The 14,406-nt window shown below is 47.8% G+C and overlaps 4 protein-coding genes across 4 annotated transcripts; 1 reads left to right on the forward strand and 3 right to left on the reverse strand.

Annotated features, from left to right (window-relative positions):
• Positions 1 to 388: 388 nt before the first annotated feature.
• On the forward strand, positions 389 to 1,770 carry FOBCDRAFT_258056 (uncharacterized protein; the record flags this gene model as incomplete). Its single annotated transcript, XM_031175534.3, has 1 exon — positions 389 to 1,770. Exon 1 carries the CDS (start codon positions 418 to 420, stop codon positions 1,768 to 1,770), a length of 1,353 nt encoding a protein of 450 aa, XP_031046667.2. The 5' UTR covers positions 389 to 417.
• Positions 1,771 to 1,914: 144 nt separating this feature from the next.
• FOBCDRAFT_216927 (inositol phospholipid synthesis and fat-storage-inducing TM-domain-containing protein) lies at positions 1,915 to 3,199 on the reverse strand. Its single transcript, XM_031175535.3, has 2 exons — positions 2,173 to 3,199; positions 1,915 to 2,121 (listed from the first exon to the last, which is right to left on the reverse strand). The coding sequence occupies exons 1-2, from the start codon at positions 3,049 to 3,051 to the stop codon at positions 2,020 to 2,022; spliced, it is 981 nt and encodes a 326-aa protein (XP_031046668.1). The 5' UTR covers positions 3,052 to 3,199; the 3' UTR covers positions 1,915 to 2,019.
• A 6,830-nt stretch (positions 3,200 to 10,029) lies between these two features.
• FOBCDRAFT_216932 (uncharacterized protein) lies at positions 10,030 to 10,968 on the reverse strand. The gene is made up of 2 exons (XM_031175539.3): positions 10,850 to 10,968; positions 10,030 to 10,795 (listed from the first exon to the last, which is right to left on the reverse strand). Exons 1-2 carry the CDS (start codon positions 10,920 to 10,922, stop codon positions 10,395 to 10,397), a joined length of 474 nt encoding a protein of 157 aa, XP_031046672.3. The 5' UTR covers positions 10,923 to 10,968; the 3' UTR covers positions 10,030 to 10,394.
• A 1,575-nt stretch (positions 10,969 to 12,543) lies between these two features.
• FOBCDRAFT_316624 (uncharacterized protein) lies at positions 12,544 to 13,560 on the reverse strand (the record flags this gene model as incomplete). The annotated part of the gene is made up of 2 exons (XM_054703718.2): positions 13,203 to 13,560; positions 12,544 to 13,152 (listed from the first exon to the last, which is right to left on the reverse strand). Exons 1-2 carry the CDS (start codon positions 13,419 to 13,421, stop codon positions 12,544 to 12,546), a joined length of 828 nt encoding a protein of 275 aa, XP_054559693.1. The 5' UTR covers positions 13,422 to 13,560.
• Positions 13,561 to 14,406: the final 846 nt, after the last annotated feature.

Below are 14,406 nucleotides of genomic sequence, written 5' to 3' on the forward strand. Positions count from 1 at the left end.
AGACCCACGAAGCGGGGTGACGATACGACCCAGGTTCAACTAACTGATAACTCTAAAGATTTGCTTAATTGATACCCCAGTTAGGAAGGTAACTATATAACTTCTTGGGCGGGGGATTTGCGAGGTGGAGTCTCGGGCAACAATTCTAGGTCCTAGACTGAGGAGCAATTGAGATACTGCCAAAAGAAGTGATAACAAGAATACCGTCAATCGTGGTTCGCCTAACTGAGTAACACTGGAGATCAGAGTGGCTGTAGCATATAAGATCGGGCGATTGCCATGTACGCGATGCGACGGACAATCTGTTACACATTGTCCAGGTTCGAGGTGATACTCAGGATCATTGGAACGCAGCAATTAAACTCCAACCGGCGGTTCTAATTGAACTCAATACATATCGAAGAGCAAGACATTATAATGGTCTGTCTAGATCATGCCAGAGGCCTCGCGGCCTTCGCGTTTGGCCTCACACTCCTAGCAGCCCCAGCATCATCACTACAAACCACCCTTGAACCACGCCAAAAGAAGAATGCCACAAGTCCATACACAGAAGCAGTCTCAGACTACGTCGACTCACTCGATAAAGAGCTCTGGTCAATCAACAAGAACATCCACGACAATCCTGAGCTTGGATACAAAGAGTTCAAGGCCCACAAGCTTCTCACATCGTTCATGAAGAAGCAGAAGGGATGGAACGTGACCGATACAGTTGGTGGCATCGACACTGCTTTCATGGCCGTGTTTGATGGCTCAGGTGATGGTCCTGTTGTGAGCTTCAATGCCGAGTACGATGCGCTGGAGGGACTGGGACATGCCTGTGGCCATAACTTGATTGCGACAGCATCGCTAGGTGGTGCTCTTGCGACCGCTGAGATCATGCGCAAGGAGAAGCTCGGGGGCAAGGTCATTCTCTTTGGCACGCCAGCTGAAGAATCTCTCGGTGGAAAGGTCAAGATGCTCGAAGCCGGTGTCTTCAAGGATGCCAAGATTGACATCTCTCTGATCTCCCATCCCAGCAACGGCCCCGACACACCGTACATGCTGGCTCAGTCAACAGATCGTGTCGATGTTGAGTACATAGGTCGTGAAGCCCATGCTGCAGCCGGGCCTTGGGAGGGCATCAACGCACAAGACGCACTCCTCCTTGCCAACAGCGCTCTGTCCTACATGCGCCAACAAATGCGCACGACTGACCGTGTTCATGGGATCATCCACTCAGCGGGAACTCGTATCAACGTCATTCCTGCTGATGCATCGGGAAGCTACCAGCTTCGCGCCGCGAACGAGGAGCAATTGGAGGAACTCTCAGACCGTGTGTACAACTGCTTCAAAGCCGGAGCTCTTGGCACAGGCGCTAAGATGAACTTTACAACACGACCATACGGCTATGCCAATATGAACAACAACGACGGACTCGCTGCATCATACACACGCTGGTTCGAAGAGCTTGGCGGTGACCTCCCCGATGCTGATGTCGACAAGATGCGAGAGCCCGGTGGTTCAACTGACCAAGGCAATATCAGCCAGGACTTCCCTGCTATTAGCCCAATGTTCCAGATCACCTTTGCTAATGGAACTGTTCCAAAGAGTGGCCCTCACACTGCGCCCTTCGAAGTCGCAGCGGGAAGCAAGCCTGCTTTCGAGAAGGCTCTCATGGTCGCTAAGGGTCTTGCTGGTGTTGCTGTGGATGTTTTGACGGTTGACGGACTGTTGGATGACATTAAGAATGAGTTCAAGAAGACGAAATCACCGGCTCGACGAAGGAGATAAATAGCCGGACAAGAAGTTAGAGCATGTGCCTGGATATGACGAGACTATAGTGTGACGTCACAATGGACATTGGTCGGCAGGCCTGGAGTTGTTCATCTGTCGTTGATGAAGTATAGCGATACGAAATGACATGAAACAAACCTGTAAAGAACCAGTTGATGCTACTACAGTGGGATTATGCAATTCGTTCTATCTTACATCTATGTACTCCGCCTGCATCACTCATAGCTCATCACACCCTGCCTCTTTCTATATGCCAGGAAGACCAATGACCTGTCTTACAGCAGGTACAAAGCGAGGCACAATGTACACCACGTAAAAGGCCGTCACCGCTGTCAAGAGTCCAGTAAACTAGGAGTCGTTAGCAATTACAAAGTGAGAGACTACACGGGCTTTGCTCACCTTCTCGAACCATGTGTGGAAGTAAATGGCCGTCATGAGTAGCATCCAAGCACTCAGTCCCATGACACCTACAGCGAACTTGCCGCCCAGTCCCAGTGCAGGTCGCTCGGAACCTTCGCCCAGAGATGTATCAGATTCGACATTAGCGCTCTTGAGAGCTCCGTCGGTCATAACAACGCATCGCTCCTCGTTTCGCTTGCCAGACCATCTCAACACAGCCCAACCAACCTCTTGCATGAGAAACGCAGTACCTAGTGTCAGGAGGAAGACGTGGCCCGATATGTCATGACCTCCCTTCCATTTTCCACCGGCAGCTTTACAGGCCACTGCCGTGACCTTGTCACCAACAGTATCCGAACCGAATTCGACCTCCCTTCTAGCGAGCTCGCAGCGGCCACCTGTCCATCGGAAACCACGGTCAATCAGAGCAGGCCCAAAGCACCACTGCGTGACGAGGAACCACATTGTTGTTACAGCAACCCATCGCAGACTCGCGCGAACACGTCGTCCTGTGTCGGTGGTGCTAGGATGGCTGAAGATAAAGACAAAGAATGCAACAGTGATCCATGCCCAGCCTCGCTTGACAAAGAGAACGTTGAAAATATTGGACTTGCGCGCGAAGTAGCTCGGAGAAACGCTAGGATCTTGGAGGTGCGACTGCGCGATAGGATCGTACGGTGCTGCGCGCGTCTGCGGCGAGAGTATAGAGAAGATAGTTCCGAAGATCAAAAGAGCTGGAAACAACACAAGTCCAGCTCTCTCTAGAGGTGTCGGCAGGAAAGGAGACGAGCGAGGCGTCGAAGTCGATCTCGAGGGAGAATCCATAACCGTATCGTTCGCTTCAGCAGCCGCCCTCGCAGCACGTCGAGTAGTAACCATTATGAACAAGGTTCTCAAAGAGCCACAGCATTAGGAGAGGTCAATGACTGGTGTAGAGAGAGTGAGAAGGTTTGCAAGAAGTGGCGCCAGACTGGCCTTGGTCGCGTTTTTGACGATGGACAGTTGGCTTGAGGCGATGACGTCTACGTACTCGCGCTAGTGGTGGGCTGCCGCCAAGGAAGCTCCAGGAAGCTCAGAGACTAACGGCGGGGGCGGAAAAAAGAAAGCTCCGGCATTTCACGTACGTCCTGTAAATTATTATTTGAGGTGGGGTTAAATCATGATAGCTTCAACTTTTATTTCCACGACGAAATGCTGCGACGACAAATACGACGAACATTTTCGACGAATACGTTTGTGATCAAGTGATCATGGAATTCTCAAGAAATCGAATACGCTTTTGACGACTCATCCCGAAGAGTCACACGGACTACATTCACGCTGTCGCGACCTCTCTCATTCGCCCGCCCCGAATGCACGGAAACGTTCTTCGTTCACGCTTCGCCACCCGAACCTCGCCCACTGCACCCAGCGCCCTCGATAGCACGGTCGTGTCTACCCTTATATACCAAAAATCGCCCAATACCCATACCGAAGAGTGGTGTAGTGGTATACGCTCCTAGATCTCCTATGATCACCTAAAATCTCTAAAATCCGCTCCTATGATCATTCTCCCACTACACCACTCTTAGGTTTTTGCCAGTTGGCTCGAATTTTTATCGCCGGCCCGGATCTGTCACTTATTTTTTTTCCCTGGATTTATTTCGCCAAATTTCTCGACGTTCGAACGCAGCGACATGTACCTCTGAGGGGTCTACCTTTATATGTCAAAATCACTTTCTATACCAGTACCGAAGAGTGGTGTAGTGGTATACGCTCCTAAACTCCTATAATCACCTAAAAATTCTTCTATCCACTCCTATGATCATTCTCCCACTACACCACTCTTCGGTTTTTGCCAATCGACTCAACTTTTTGTTCATCTGGTCTCGACATCTAACCTCTTTTTTTCTCGGATTTATCTGGTCAACTTCTGACGACGTTCGAACGCAGCGATACCTTGCCATGACGATACGTACTCTGGAGGGGTTTACCTTTATATACCAAAATCTCTAGCTATATCCCCACCGAAGAGTGGTGTAGCGGTCTACGCTCCTAAACTCCTAAGGTCACCTAATATCTCTAAAATCCGCTCCTAAGACCATTCTCCCGCTACACCATTCTTCGCTTTTGCTGGTTAAATCAACTTCATTTTTGCTGAGACTATTTCTTATGCGTCCTTTTTCCCGGATTTATTTCACCAATTTTCAGCACGTTCGAACCCAGCGACACGTTCCGAGTACGTCACTTACTCAGAGTGTCCGAGGGGCTCCTGGGAGTTTACCTTTATATACCAAAATCACTTTCTATACCCCCATCGGAGAATGGTGTAGTGGTATACGCCCTAAACTCCTAAGGTCACCTAAAATCTCTAAAATCCGCTCCTAATACCATTCTCACCCACTACACCATTCTTCGTTTTTGCCATTTGGTTCGACTTTCTTTTTGGCATCTCGATCTTTCTAGTCGACTCGTTTTCTTCTCATTTCCTTCCAGGCTTCAGGGCGTTCAAGCGCAGGGATGAATATAAACAAACGAATACGACATCTCACGACATCGACGACTTTCATTTGGACAACAGACATACTTTCTAACCCGGTCCGATTTGTTGGTCGATTTTCTGGGTGTTCTGGCGTGGAACGGGACATGGGCATCTGCCGCTTATATACCGAAATCACTCTCTTACCCTTACCGAAGAGTGGTACAGTGGTATCCGTCCTAGATCCTAAGATCATAAACCTAAAATCTCTAAAATCCGCTCCTACAATTCCTCCTTCTCCCACTGTACCACTCTTCGTTTTTGCTGGATGGCACAATTTCAGCATGGCCGCACGATGACCTTTCTTTTTGCTCCCCCCAACCAGCAATACCGCCAAGCGATGCTCAGCAACAAGCGACAGTGATATGGAGTCGGCACCATCTTGTTTCTGATCAATACCAGCTTTGCTCACCTTATCAAGAAAGACTCGTGGTCGACATGAGACAGGACAATGAGATCGTCATGTAAGCCCATACGACGGAAAACACCAACGGCATTACAAAATGCAGGTCATGTTCCGAATCCATCGCCGACAGGCAGGTCCTGTTCAGTGGTGGGCCCAGGAGGCTGAGACGCTCTGCATCTTGAGGGTGGCTTACACCTTAGGCATCGGTACCGACTGGACACCCCTCACCTTATATGTCAAAATCACATCATATCCTTCACCGAAGAGTGGTGTAGTGGTATCCGTCCTAGATCCTAAGACCATAACCTAAAATCTCTAAACTCCGCTCCTACAATTCCTTCTCCCACTGCACCACTCTTCGTTTTTGCTGGATCATACAAAAAACACAGCAACCGCAACATGACCATTCCTTTTTTGCTTGTCAATAACAGAACAATAATTTTGGATGACGAAGATATCGACTCAGGGGTACGACAGTCAGTCCATGCCAACTGCCATGGAGTAATAAGAAGACCAGACATTGTTGATGATGAAAGGGTTGGGTTCTGATTCCACTTATGGCAGTGTACGAGAGAACGCCCAGGGAATGTGTCGGTTCTTGTCCAGTGCTTGGTCACTTCGTGGATGGGTGCCTGGAGGAGTTGGGTCAGATGAGCCTCAATCACCACTGCGGCGCTGGCAGTACGGCCCCTCGTCCCTACCCCTTATATGTCAAAACCACACACTACCCTTCACCGAAGAGTGGTCTAGCGGTATCCGTCCTAGATCCTAGAATCTTGAACCTAAAATCTCTACAAATCCGCACCTAAAAATCCCTCTCCCGCTGGGCCACTCTTCGTTTTGCTATTCAGGAGTTCGAATGAGTACTTGATGCTATTCTTTTTACGACCCACCGATACGATAACAATCCCCGGATTGCAGCGATATCGACTTGGACTTTCTTTTAGATGTCATCGCTCTGTTAACATAGGGGCCATGAGGCTCTGATGGGGATAGCTGATACCTTGCCCCCTATATGTCAAAATCGCGCACTACCCTTCACCGAAGAGTGTTCCATCAGTGGTCCGAACCTCTGAACCTACGAACCCTCCTCCCGCCGGGCCACTCCTCGTTTTTGTTGTTCTTTTTGCGACATAATCATGTGCGAAAGTTTGCTAGATTGTGGCAACACTTGATCGGACTTTCCTTTCATATGCCATCGATTTGTTTGACAAAGGGGCATTGAGGTTCTAATGGGGACAGTCAACACCTACCGCTTATATACCAAAAGCACAGTGTTATCCTCGACGAAGAGTGGTCTAGTGGTACCGTACCTAAAACCTATAAACTCTCTTTATACCGCACCTAAAAACAGTCTCCCACTAGGCCACTCTTCGTTTTTGCCAGTTCGTACGTTCAAGGCAAGATACGATGTCTTCATTTTTTGCTTCTCACGATTTCGCCACGGTTCTCGAATAATGACAATACCGGATTGGACTTTTTCCTCCGAGTTTGATCACTTTGTCTGGTGCTGGTTCTGCAACTTGACACTACCTATTACGTACGGCAAGGCATCCTACCTCTTATATGCCAAAATCACACACTACCCTTCACCGAAGAATGGTCTAGTGGTATCCGTCCTAGAACCTATGAACTCTCTTCAATCCGCACCTAAAATTCTTCACCCATTAGGCCACTCTTCGTTTTTGCCAGTTCATACGTTCGAGACAACATACAGTATCTTCATTTTTGCTCTTCACAATTCGAAGATGGTCCCCATTCTACGATAATACTGACTCGGACTTTCTTTTCCCTCGGATCTCTTTGTCTGGCGTTGCCCCTGACCTGGCAAAAAGTGCAGCACTGCACCCTACCCCTTATATGCCAAAACCACTCTATTACTCGTGTCGAAGAGTGGTCTAGTGGTATCCATCCTAGAACCTATAAACCTTCTCTCATTCCGCACCTAAAATTCTTCACCCACTAGGCTGCTCTTCGATTTTTGCCGTTCACGAGTTCGAACACTACTTCAACAAGCAACAGGCTCAACTTCTTTTTGTTCCACGACATCCCAAGTGACGACTCAAAACTGCGACGCACACAACCTGTGGGTACTGGCAGCAAAACAGACCTGAAATTGTCCACCTCTCATTTTTGCCGAAAAGGGGCTCAGCTCTATGCTGCCATACCTTACCAAATGGTCGAAGCATGTTGAGATCAGGTCAGAGTGTCTTCAAGCAACGTGGGCACAGCATTCTAGTACTGCACCTGTCGTGAGTGCTCTACCTACTATGAGTCCCGCCCGTGCTTGTTGTGGCGTTGTGTGGAACTTATGGGGGAGGCACGCGGTACAGTCTCTGCTGCCTACCCCTTTTATACCAAAAACACTCAGTTTACCCTCGGCAAGGAGTGGTGTAGTGGGAATACGCAACCTATCAACCTAAAGTCTCTCTTCCGCACCTATAACCTCTCTCACCCTACTGCCTGCTCCTTGCTTTTTGCCGAAGTTCACGATTTCGAGTTCTCCCTTCGACACCGATTCCTCCGTCTTGACATCGACATCACCTTTTTGCCATTCGACGTCATACTCGAACGTGTTCTTCGATGACATTTCGGTCATTCATCGCACGCCTTGGTTCTCATCCACTTGAACAAAAACATCCATCGCGAACCGAAATGCTGTCAACGTGGATACATCCGTCAAGCAATGGGCACACTTGTCGACATGGTGTGGATTGATGGACACATGACAAGACGGACACCAGCCACCTCCCCCTTATATGCCAAAATTACTCTGTTTACCATCAGCGAGGAGTGGTGTAGTGGGAATACGTTACCTACTAAACCTAAAGTCTTAAATCCGCACCTAAAAAACCTCTCACCCCACTGCCCACTCCTCGCTTTTTGGCAGGGCTCCCGACTTCGAATCCTCTCCTACAAGGAGCCCCTTTTTGGTCCTCGATTTCGCACCCTTGGCAGACCAGTACTTGACGATGATCCTATCTACAGACCTCGTCCTCAGCGATGGCATCCCCCTTTTACCATCACGATTTAGAACATGATCATACACCACATAAGGACACTCTTGCCAGTGATAGGGGCGCTGCGTCGACGATCGCCATCTGACACGACATGGCCACCTACCCCTTATATACCAAAACCACACATATGGTCTGTAACAAAGAGCGTGTGGTCTAGTGGGAATCCGCATCCTATTAACCTAAAATCTTCAAACCCTCTCCTATAAACTCTCTCAACCCACTAGGCCCCGCTCTATGTTTTTTTGCCAGAGTCGCGACTTCGAGTGTCTTCCGCGACATTCTTTTTTGCCCCTCTAGACAGCACCAGTTCTCGACTCTACCCCTTATATGTCAAAATCACATCCATATCCTTCAGTGAGGAGTGGTGTAGTGGTATCCGTCCTATAACCTATGAACCTAAAAACTCTTGAGTCCGCTCTTACAATTCCCTCTTCTCCCACGACCACCACTCCTCGCTTTTTGCTTGAGTTGAACAGTACCCACTGTTCTTTTCCTTTTTGCCAGTCCTTCTACTTGTTGGCCAGTCGAGTCTATGGTCTTCAAAGAAGGTCACCGCAAGTGTACTGCGAGAAAGGGTCTACACCTGCTTGGCCTCGTTTGGACAAAGTCGAGACTCAGGTGTGACTTGAGAACGCATCAAGAAGGACAGTTCAAGCTTTGGCTCTTTACGTGGAAGCCTTCAAGACAGATTCAGCATGAGGCCAAGCCAGAAAAGGCGGCAAAAGGGGAGGACCACAGGTGAGTTAGGCAGAGGCATACTTTGCCCCGCCTAGAATGACAGCCTATCAGCACCAGGGTCTTGTGTCCGAGACCTGACCACATACCCTTATATGCAAAAAACACTATCTGTACCCCCAGTGAAGAGTGGTATAGTGGTATCCTCCGAGCCTACGAATCCTCCCTCCGGCCTTCCCTCCGACCCTGTACCACTCTTCGCTTTTGCCAGTTTCATCAAGTTCGAGTTGAACTTGATCATCTTCCATTTCTTTTTTGTTTTCTCCTTGTTTGTTCTTTACTCCTTGCCCCTTTTCTCTCTGCTGCCATCATTTCTTATATGGCATTTCTTTTTGCTATGGTTTGTTTCCAACTCCGAGCTCGTCTTCTAAGCTAACAATCAGGTTCTATATAATGATGAAGTGAAGTCAGGGGTATTGTTTGGTCGTCCTGTTGACAAGACCCGGTAAGTTGCGTGATGTGGTTTAAGTGGCAGGCTCGCTCACTTGAACGCAACTACCTCGCAGGTCAGCCGGGGTAGAGTGTTAAATATTAGAATTAGTATACCTCTTTCGACAAGGAGTGGTGTAGCGGCATACGTCCTAGAACCTATGAATTCTAAAATCCGCTCCTAAAAACTCTCTCTCCCGCTACCCACTCCTTGTCTTTTTGCCTGTGTTCGAAACCCACCTCTTTTTTTCATCCCTGATACTGTAATTCTGAGTCTTGAACAGTTCAAGGCTCGTAGTTCATCGAGAAAGGAATTCTCTTGGTCTGAGTCAGGGTTTAGCTCGCTGTCCCATCTGAACAGACACTTGCCCATAGATGATATATGGAGTTTATTCAAGACCACCTCAATACACCATTTCATTCCCATGATCTTCTACGCTTATGCGGTGTAAGCTGTGACGTTGTTGTCGTCAGGTGGTGATGTTGGCGATCGTGTGCTTGTCCGCCTGGAGACAGCCAACCCCTAGGCTATGACCAGACGGCCCATATCAGTCAACCATCAGTTCAACACGGGCCTTCTCTTCATCATTGAGGAAAGCGAAGCCGCGTAAACAAGTTTCTCAAAACAAACTATAACGAGGCCTCTTGAGTTGTTCACCCAATGACATTTGTCGCCACTTGTGCTGCGCCTCGGCTGCTGCCTGCACGCCCAGGCAGCAACAATCCCTTTCGACCAGACAACCAGCATCATCAGCCTGCAAGCTTCGTTATATATCAAATTAAAACAATCACACTCAACGAAGTAGCTAAAAAGAAACACAAGCTGAACCACTTGGTGTAGCGGGAGTCCGGAATCCCGGATCCACCCTTCGTTTCCTACAGTGTTTATGACTCTATGTTCGAGTCCTGTGATGGCCATCACATTCTAGTTTTTTGTCTTTCTTTTTGCGCTTCCTCTTTTCATCACTTACAGTATACTCTGTTTTTATTTTCTAGATTCTATCACGATGTACAACACTCTCAATTGATAGCGTCAGTCAAGCTGCGGTTGAGTCCAGCCTTAACTCGAGAACAATCACTCTGACGGCACGACTCTGTTATTTTCGTCAAGTATTTAACCAACTGGGGGGAGTTTGATCCCACTGACATCCTCTCTATCAACCTCAAAGATGATCTCAAGAACCTCAGGGTGTCCATCACCGCTGTTCATATGCTCCTTGTAGAATGACACAGCCTTGTCGAAGTCCTCCGGGTCATGCTGCTTATATCTAATTGCGTCTTGCTTGATACTCTCAGCCACGGTCATATCCTCGCCTTCAACCTTTCCATCCTCCACATCGCCCAGCATATGATAGCGAGCCCATATCGCGTCTCCAAACCTTCCTTCAGGAATGGCATTAATATATAAACGCCCCCAAGGCTCCTCAACTTGTATCCCATCTTGCTCGAGAACCTGCTTCACAAGAATATCCAGGAAAAGATATTCCGGGGTTTCGGTATCGTTGTGGCTCATATCTATCGGTGGTTATCATCCTGAGCCCCAAGGATATAATGAATGGCTTGCCATACCTTTGAATAATGATTTGGGGGTGCAGTATTCCTGGGAATTGTGCAAGAGATGTATGATGTGATGAAAGTTCATGCAGATCTCCCAGTACTTTGGCCTGGAGTGGACTGATACCGAGGTGTTGAGAGGCTGAAGGATGTGTGAGCCAATCGGAACAAGCGGCTGAATATAGCACCTGTTGGTCGTGAACAACTAGATCAACCAAAGTGATGCAACGGTAAAGTTTCGATTGAAGCACTTCAAATGCACAAAGGTCTTGAATTGGCTGGACTTGGGTTTTGAGAGTGCATTATGCCGTGATAGAGCCTACATATCTTACTTCTTCTGTCGAGCCCCTGCCCATGTGTCCCCAACAGTAAGTTCAGAGTCGTAGCCTTACGGACAGTGATCATAAGCTTATATACTACAATCTCAGACACTCCTCCCGGAGAAGTAGCTGAAATACATACAAAGCAAAAGTATAACGCAGCGGGGAGCAAACGCCTCGCTGCCTTCGCTTTTTGCTGTTCGTCACATCGCATGTTCGAACTCCTGAGCTCCTATTATAACATGTCCTTACTCATTCTTCTTTTTTAGTGTATCTAATATAAATATGAGAGTTCCCCAATCGTAACTAACATACTAATGTTATACATTCTCTTGTTTCTTCGCGTACCCCCAGGCCACAGCCCCGGAGCCACGAGCAGTAGGTTCACGCACATAACTCTAAGAGCGACCTACATACCCTTGTATACCAAAACAAAAGATTTGGCCACCAGCGAAGTAGTTGCACACACCAAATATTGGATATACCCAATTACTAACATGGTCGAGCGGGGAGTCCGGAATCCCAGAACGCTCCCTTCGCTTTTTTTGTCATTAGTATCACAGGTTCGAGTCCAAGCTGCAAGACATGCGCCCCTTTGCTTTTTACCATCTCATCTTCTACTCTAGTTGAAGGACCCTTTTATCTCCTTGCGAACCGTCTTATCACACTTTTTAATCTAGAATACCTTGCAAAACTCTCGGTGCCACTTCTTCGACAGACGCTCACTCTACTCTCCGATGTCCCTTCCATTTTTTCTGAATAGGGAAATTATATCCAAATAGTCTAATCGCTTTCTTTCCTTTCATCTATGTACGGGAGCTTCCTTCGACCTGGCAAGTCAAGGCAATGATTGGCACTTGTCATCATTGAGTTGTTCCGACGTGAGGCGTGATAAGTTCGAGGGCCCCTTCTCTTAACAATGGCTAAGTGACGAGTTTAGATATCGCGGCATATATGCTTACATCAAAACGACTGGTTTGAGAGAGCAATGTCCACGAACATTCTTTTCTGAATGCAAGGATATTTATAAAGTCTTACAAAGTTACCTAAGCTATACTAAATTTACCTCAGTATTTTGTCTTTTAGGATCAAGGCCTCGAGCTCCCCAAGTCCGGTTCCAGCGAAAATTACACACTGGCCTGGATGGTGGTGAGGGTGGTAGTGATTAGCTGAGACATTGTGAAGGACGTGGGCGATTGGTGATGGTTTTGATGGGCTTAAACACACAAGAGATAAAGTTCGAGTACCGATTATGCTTGTGCAAGGTCAAAGTCGAGACCGAATGGACTTCTTAGCAATATCGGTCTGTCCATAAAACGTCGCGTAAGGCCTACTGCTGTGAGTCTGTATAACTGGTAAGTGCAGCCATGTTTCTCGTCTTCCTTGCTTCTAGTAATCATCTGAGAGAACAGTCCACGAATCTTGAGTATCGATAATATGATACTGGGTAGTAAACACATGGCTCGGCTTGGTCCAATCCATTCTATCCCTCTTTGTTCGTACGTAGGACTGCCACATAGCTCTTCTGCTTTTTCGATTGCATGCAAAAGGCGACCAGTTGGGATACTTCCCGCCTTTGTATTCATCACTCCTCCTAGTTGCTTCATTAGCCCATTCGACGTCGTTTGTACCGTCTAGTTCAAGGTTCTTTTCTCCCCATTCCTCCAGCAAGTCAGTACCGTCAATCACATCGCAGAGCTGTAGTTCATCTCCAGAGTCTAGACAGCTTTGTATAAAGACGTCTAGTCTGGGATAAGGTAGTCCTCGAAGGCTGCGAGTGAAGTTGGGGGGTTCACAGACAATGTGGACATCCCTGTCGGGAACAAGGACAAAAGAGAAGTTGGTTTCATGATGTTTGAATCGGTGCCAAGTATGCAATAGAGATGAGCTCCATGTGTCCCAGGGCTCCGCGACGTGGTAAGTGGCGGAATGAGGATCTGACTTTAACAATGCTACAACTTTATCAAGGAGATGTGGCGGGACACAGATTTCCCAGTCCTATTGAATGTCAACGGTGTCACCCGTATTCAAGTGACCCAGAAACATACGTGACGCACTCTGGCAGCTCCATAAAATATGAGAGCACATATCCCAACCATACAGCATGGGATATCAGCTGCTTCAAGTATTCGGGTGACAGTGAGAGCATCATCAGTGCCATGGCCATTGTTAGAAGCCCGCTTTTTCGTACATGTCTCTGAGAACTTCGGGGTGAAACAAGGTGGAGGCGGCACAGGCCCTATAAACTCTTTCCTTGTCCACGACATTTTGCTGAAGCAACACAACGATACTACCAGTATCTGGAGAGGAGTGCTCTCGGCGAGTTTAGCTGTCGCTGTCAACGGGCACCAACCATGGCAGATCTAACCGAATGAATGATGGACATCAGTCGGTCAAAATAGGCAGAACCTTGTATCACACATACATTCCCAAGCATCTCTAATCAACCACTCGCTATTGGCGTAATCTTCTTACACCAGATCATTAATTAAGACTTTGCATTTTGATCTCCTCGTGAACTAGTTTCCATGAGTAGTTGAGTCCCAGAGCTCTGAGTGCAGGGGTATCTCGGCGAGGTGACTCAACGCCGGCTCCAGAACCCCACACCCGCTAACAACCCCTGCAGCACATCACCACAACTCTCCACCCAACAACAACAGCGACAAAGAACAGTCGCTTATATGCCAAAGCAAACAAACAGCTACCAGCGAAGTAGCGAGAAATACGTGCTCAATAGCTCAACTGAACCAACCTTGCTTGACCATCTCCGGATGTTAAGCCTTCGCTTTTTGCCAGGCTAGAGTCCTGCAGTTCGAGGCGCAATGCGAACATGGATGGCCATACTGACCACTTCTTTTGGACTTTTCTGGACCAGAGAGACAATACTTTTAGACATGACATATTAAATATATAGATACCTTTTTGATGTTCTTGTAATAACATCCCCTCAGTCAGGCAAGCTTCCCGTTGACTTGCAAAAGCTCCAGCTTGGAAAGATGTGCTGCGAGACACCCTAGTTCAACCAACACCACAGCCTTATAGACCAGACCAACTTGCAGTACTCCCAGCGAAGTAGCTACATCTTTAACTCAACTGTACTCCGGTTGCATCTCCAAAGAAACCTCTCCCTCGGGAGACTTCGCTTTTTGGTCATGAGTTCGAATGTTAGCTACCCTTGAGCCTCTATTTTTTTTGCAACCATGCTGCATCTTTCCCGTCTCGATTTTACAATGTTCTCAATTTTAAGCGAGG

Source organism: Fusarium oxysporum, chromosome III (genome assembly GCF_013085055.1).
Source record: "Fusarium oxysporum Fo47 chromosome III, complete sequence".
Lineage (NCBI taxonomy): Eukaryota > Fungi > Ascomycota > Sordariomycetes > Hypocreales > Nectriaceae > Fusarium > Fusarium oxysporum.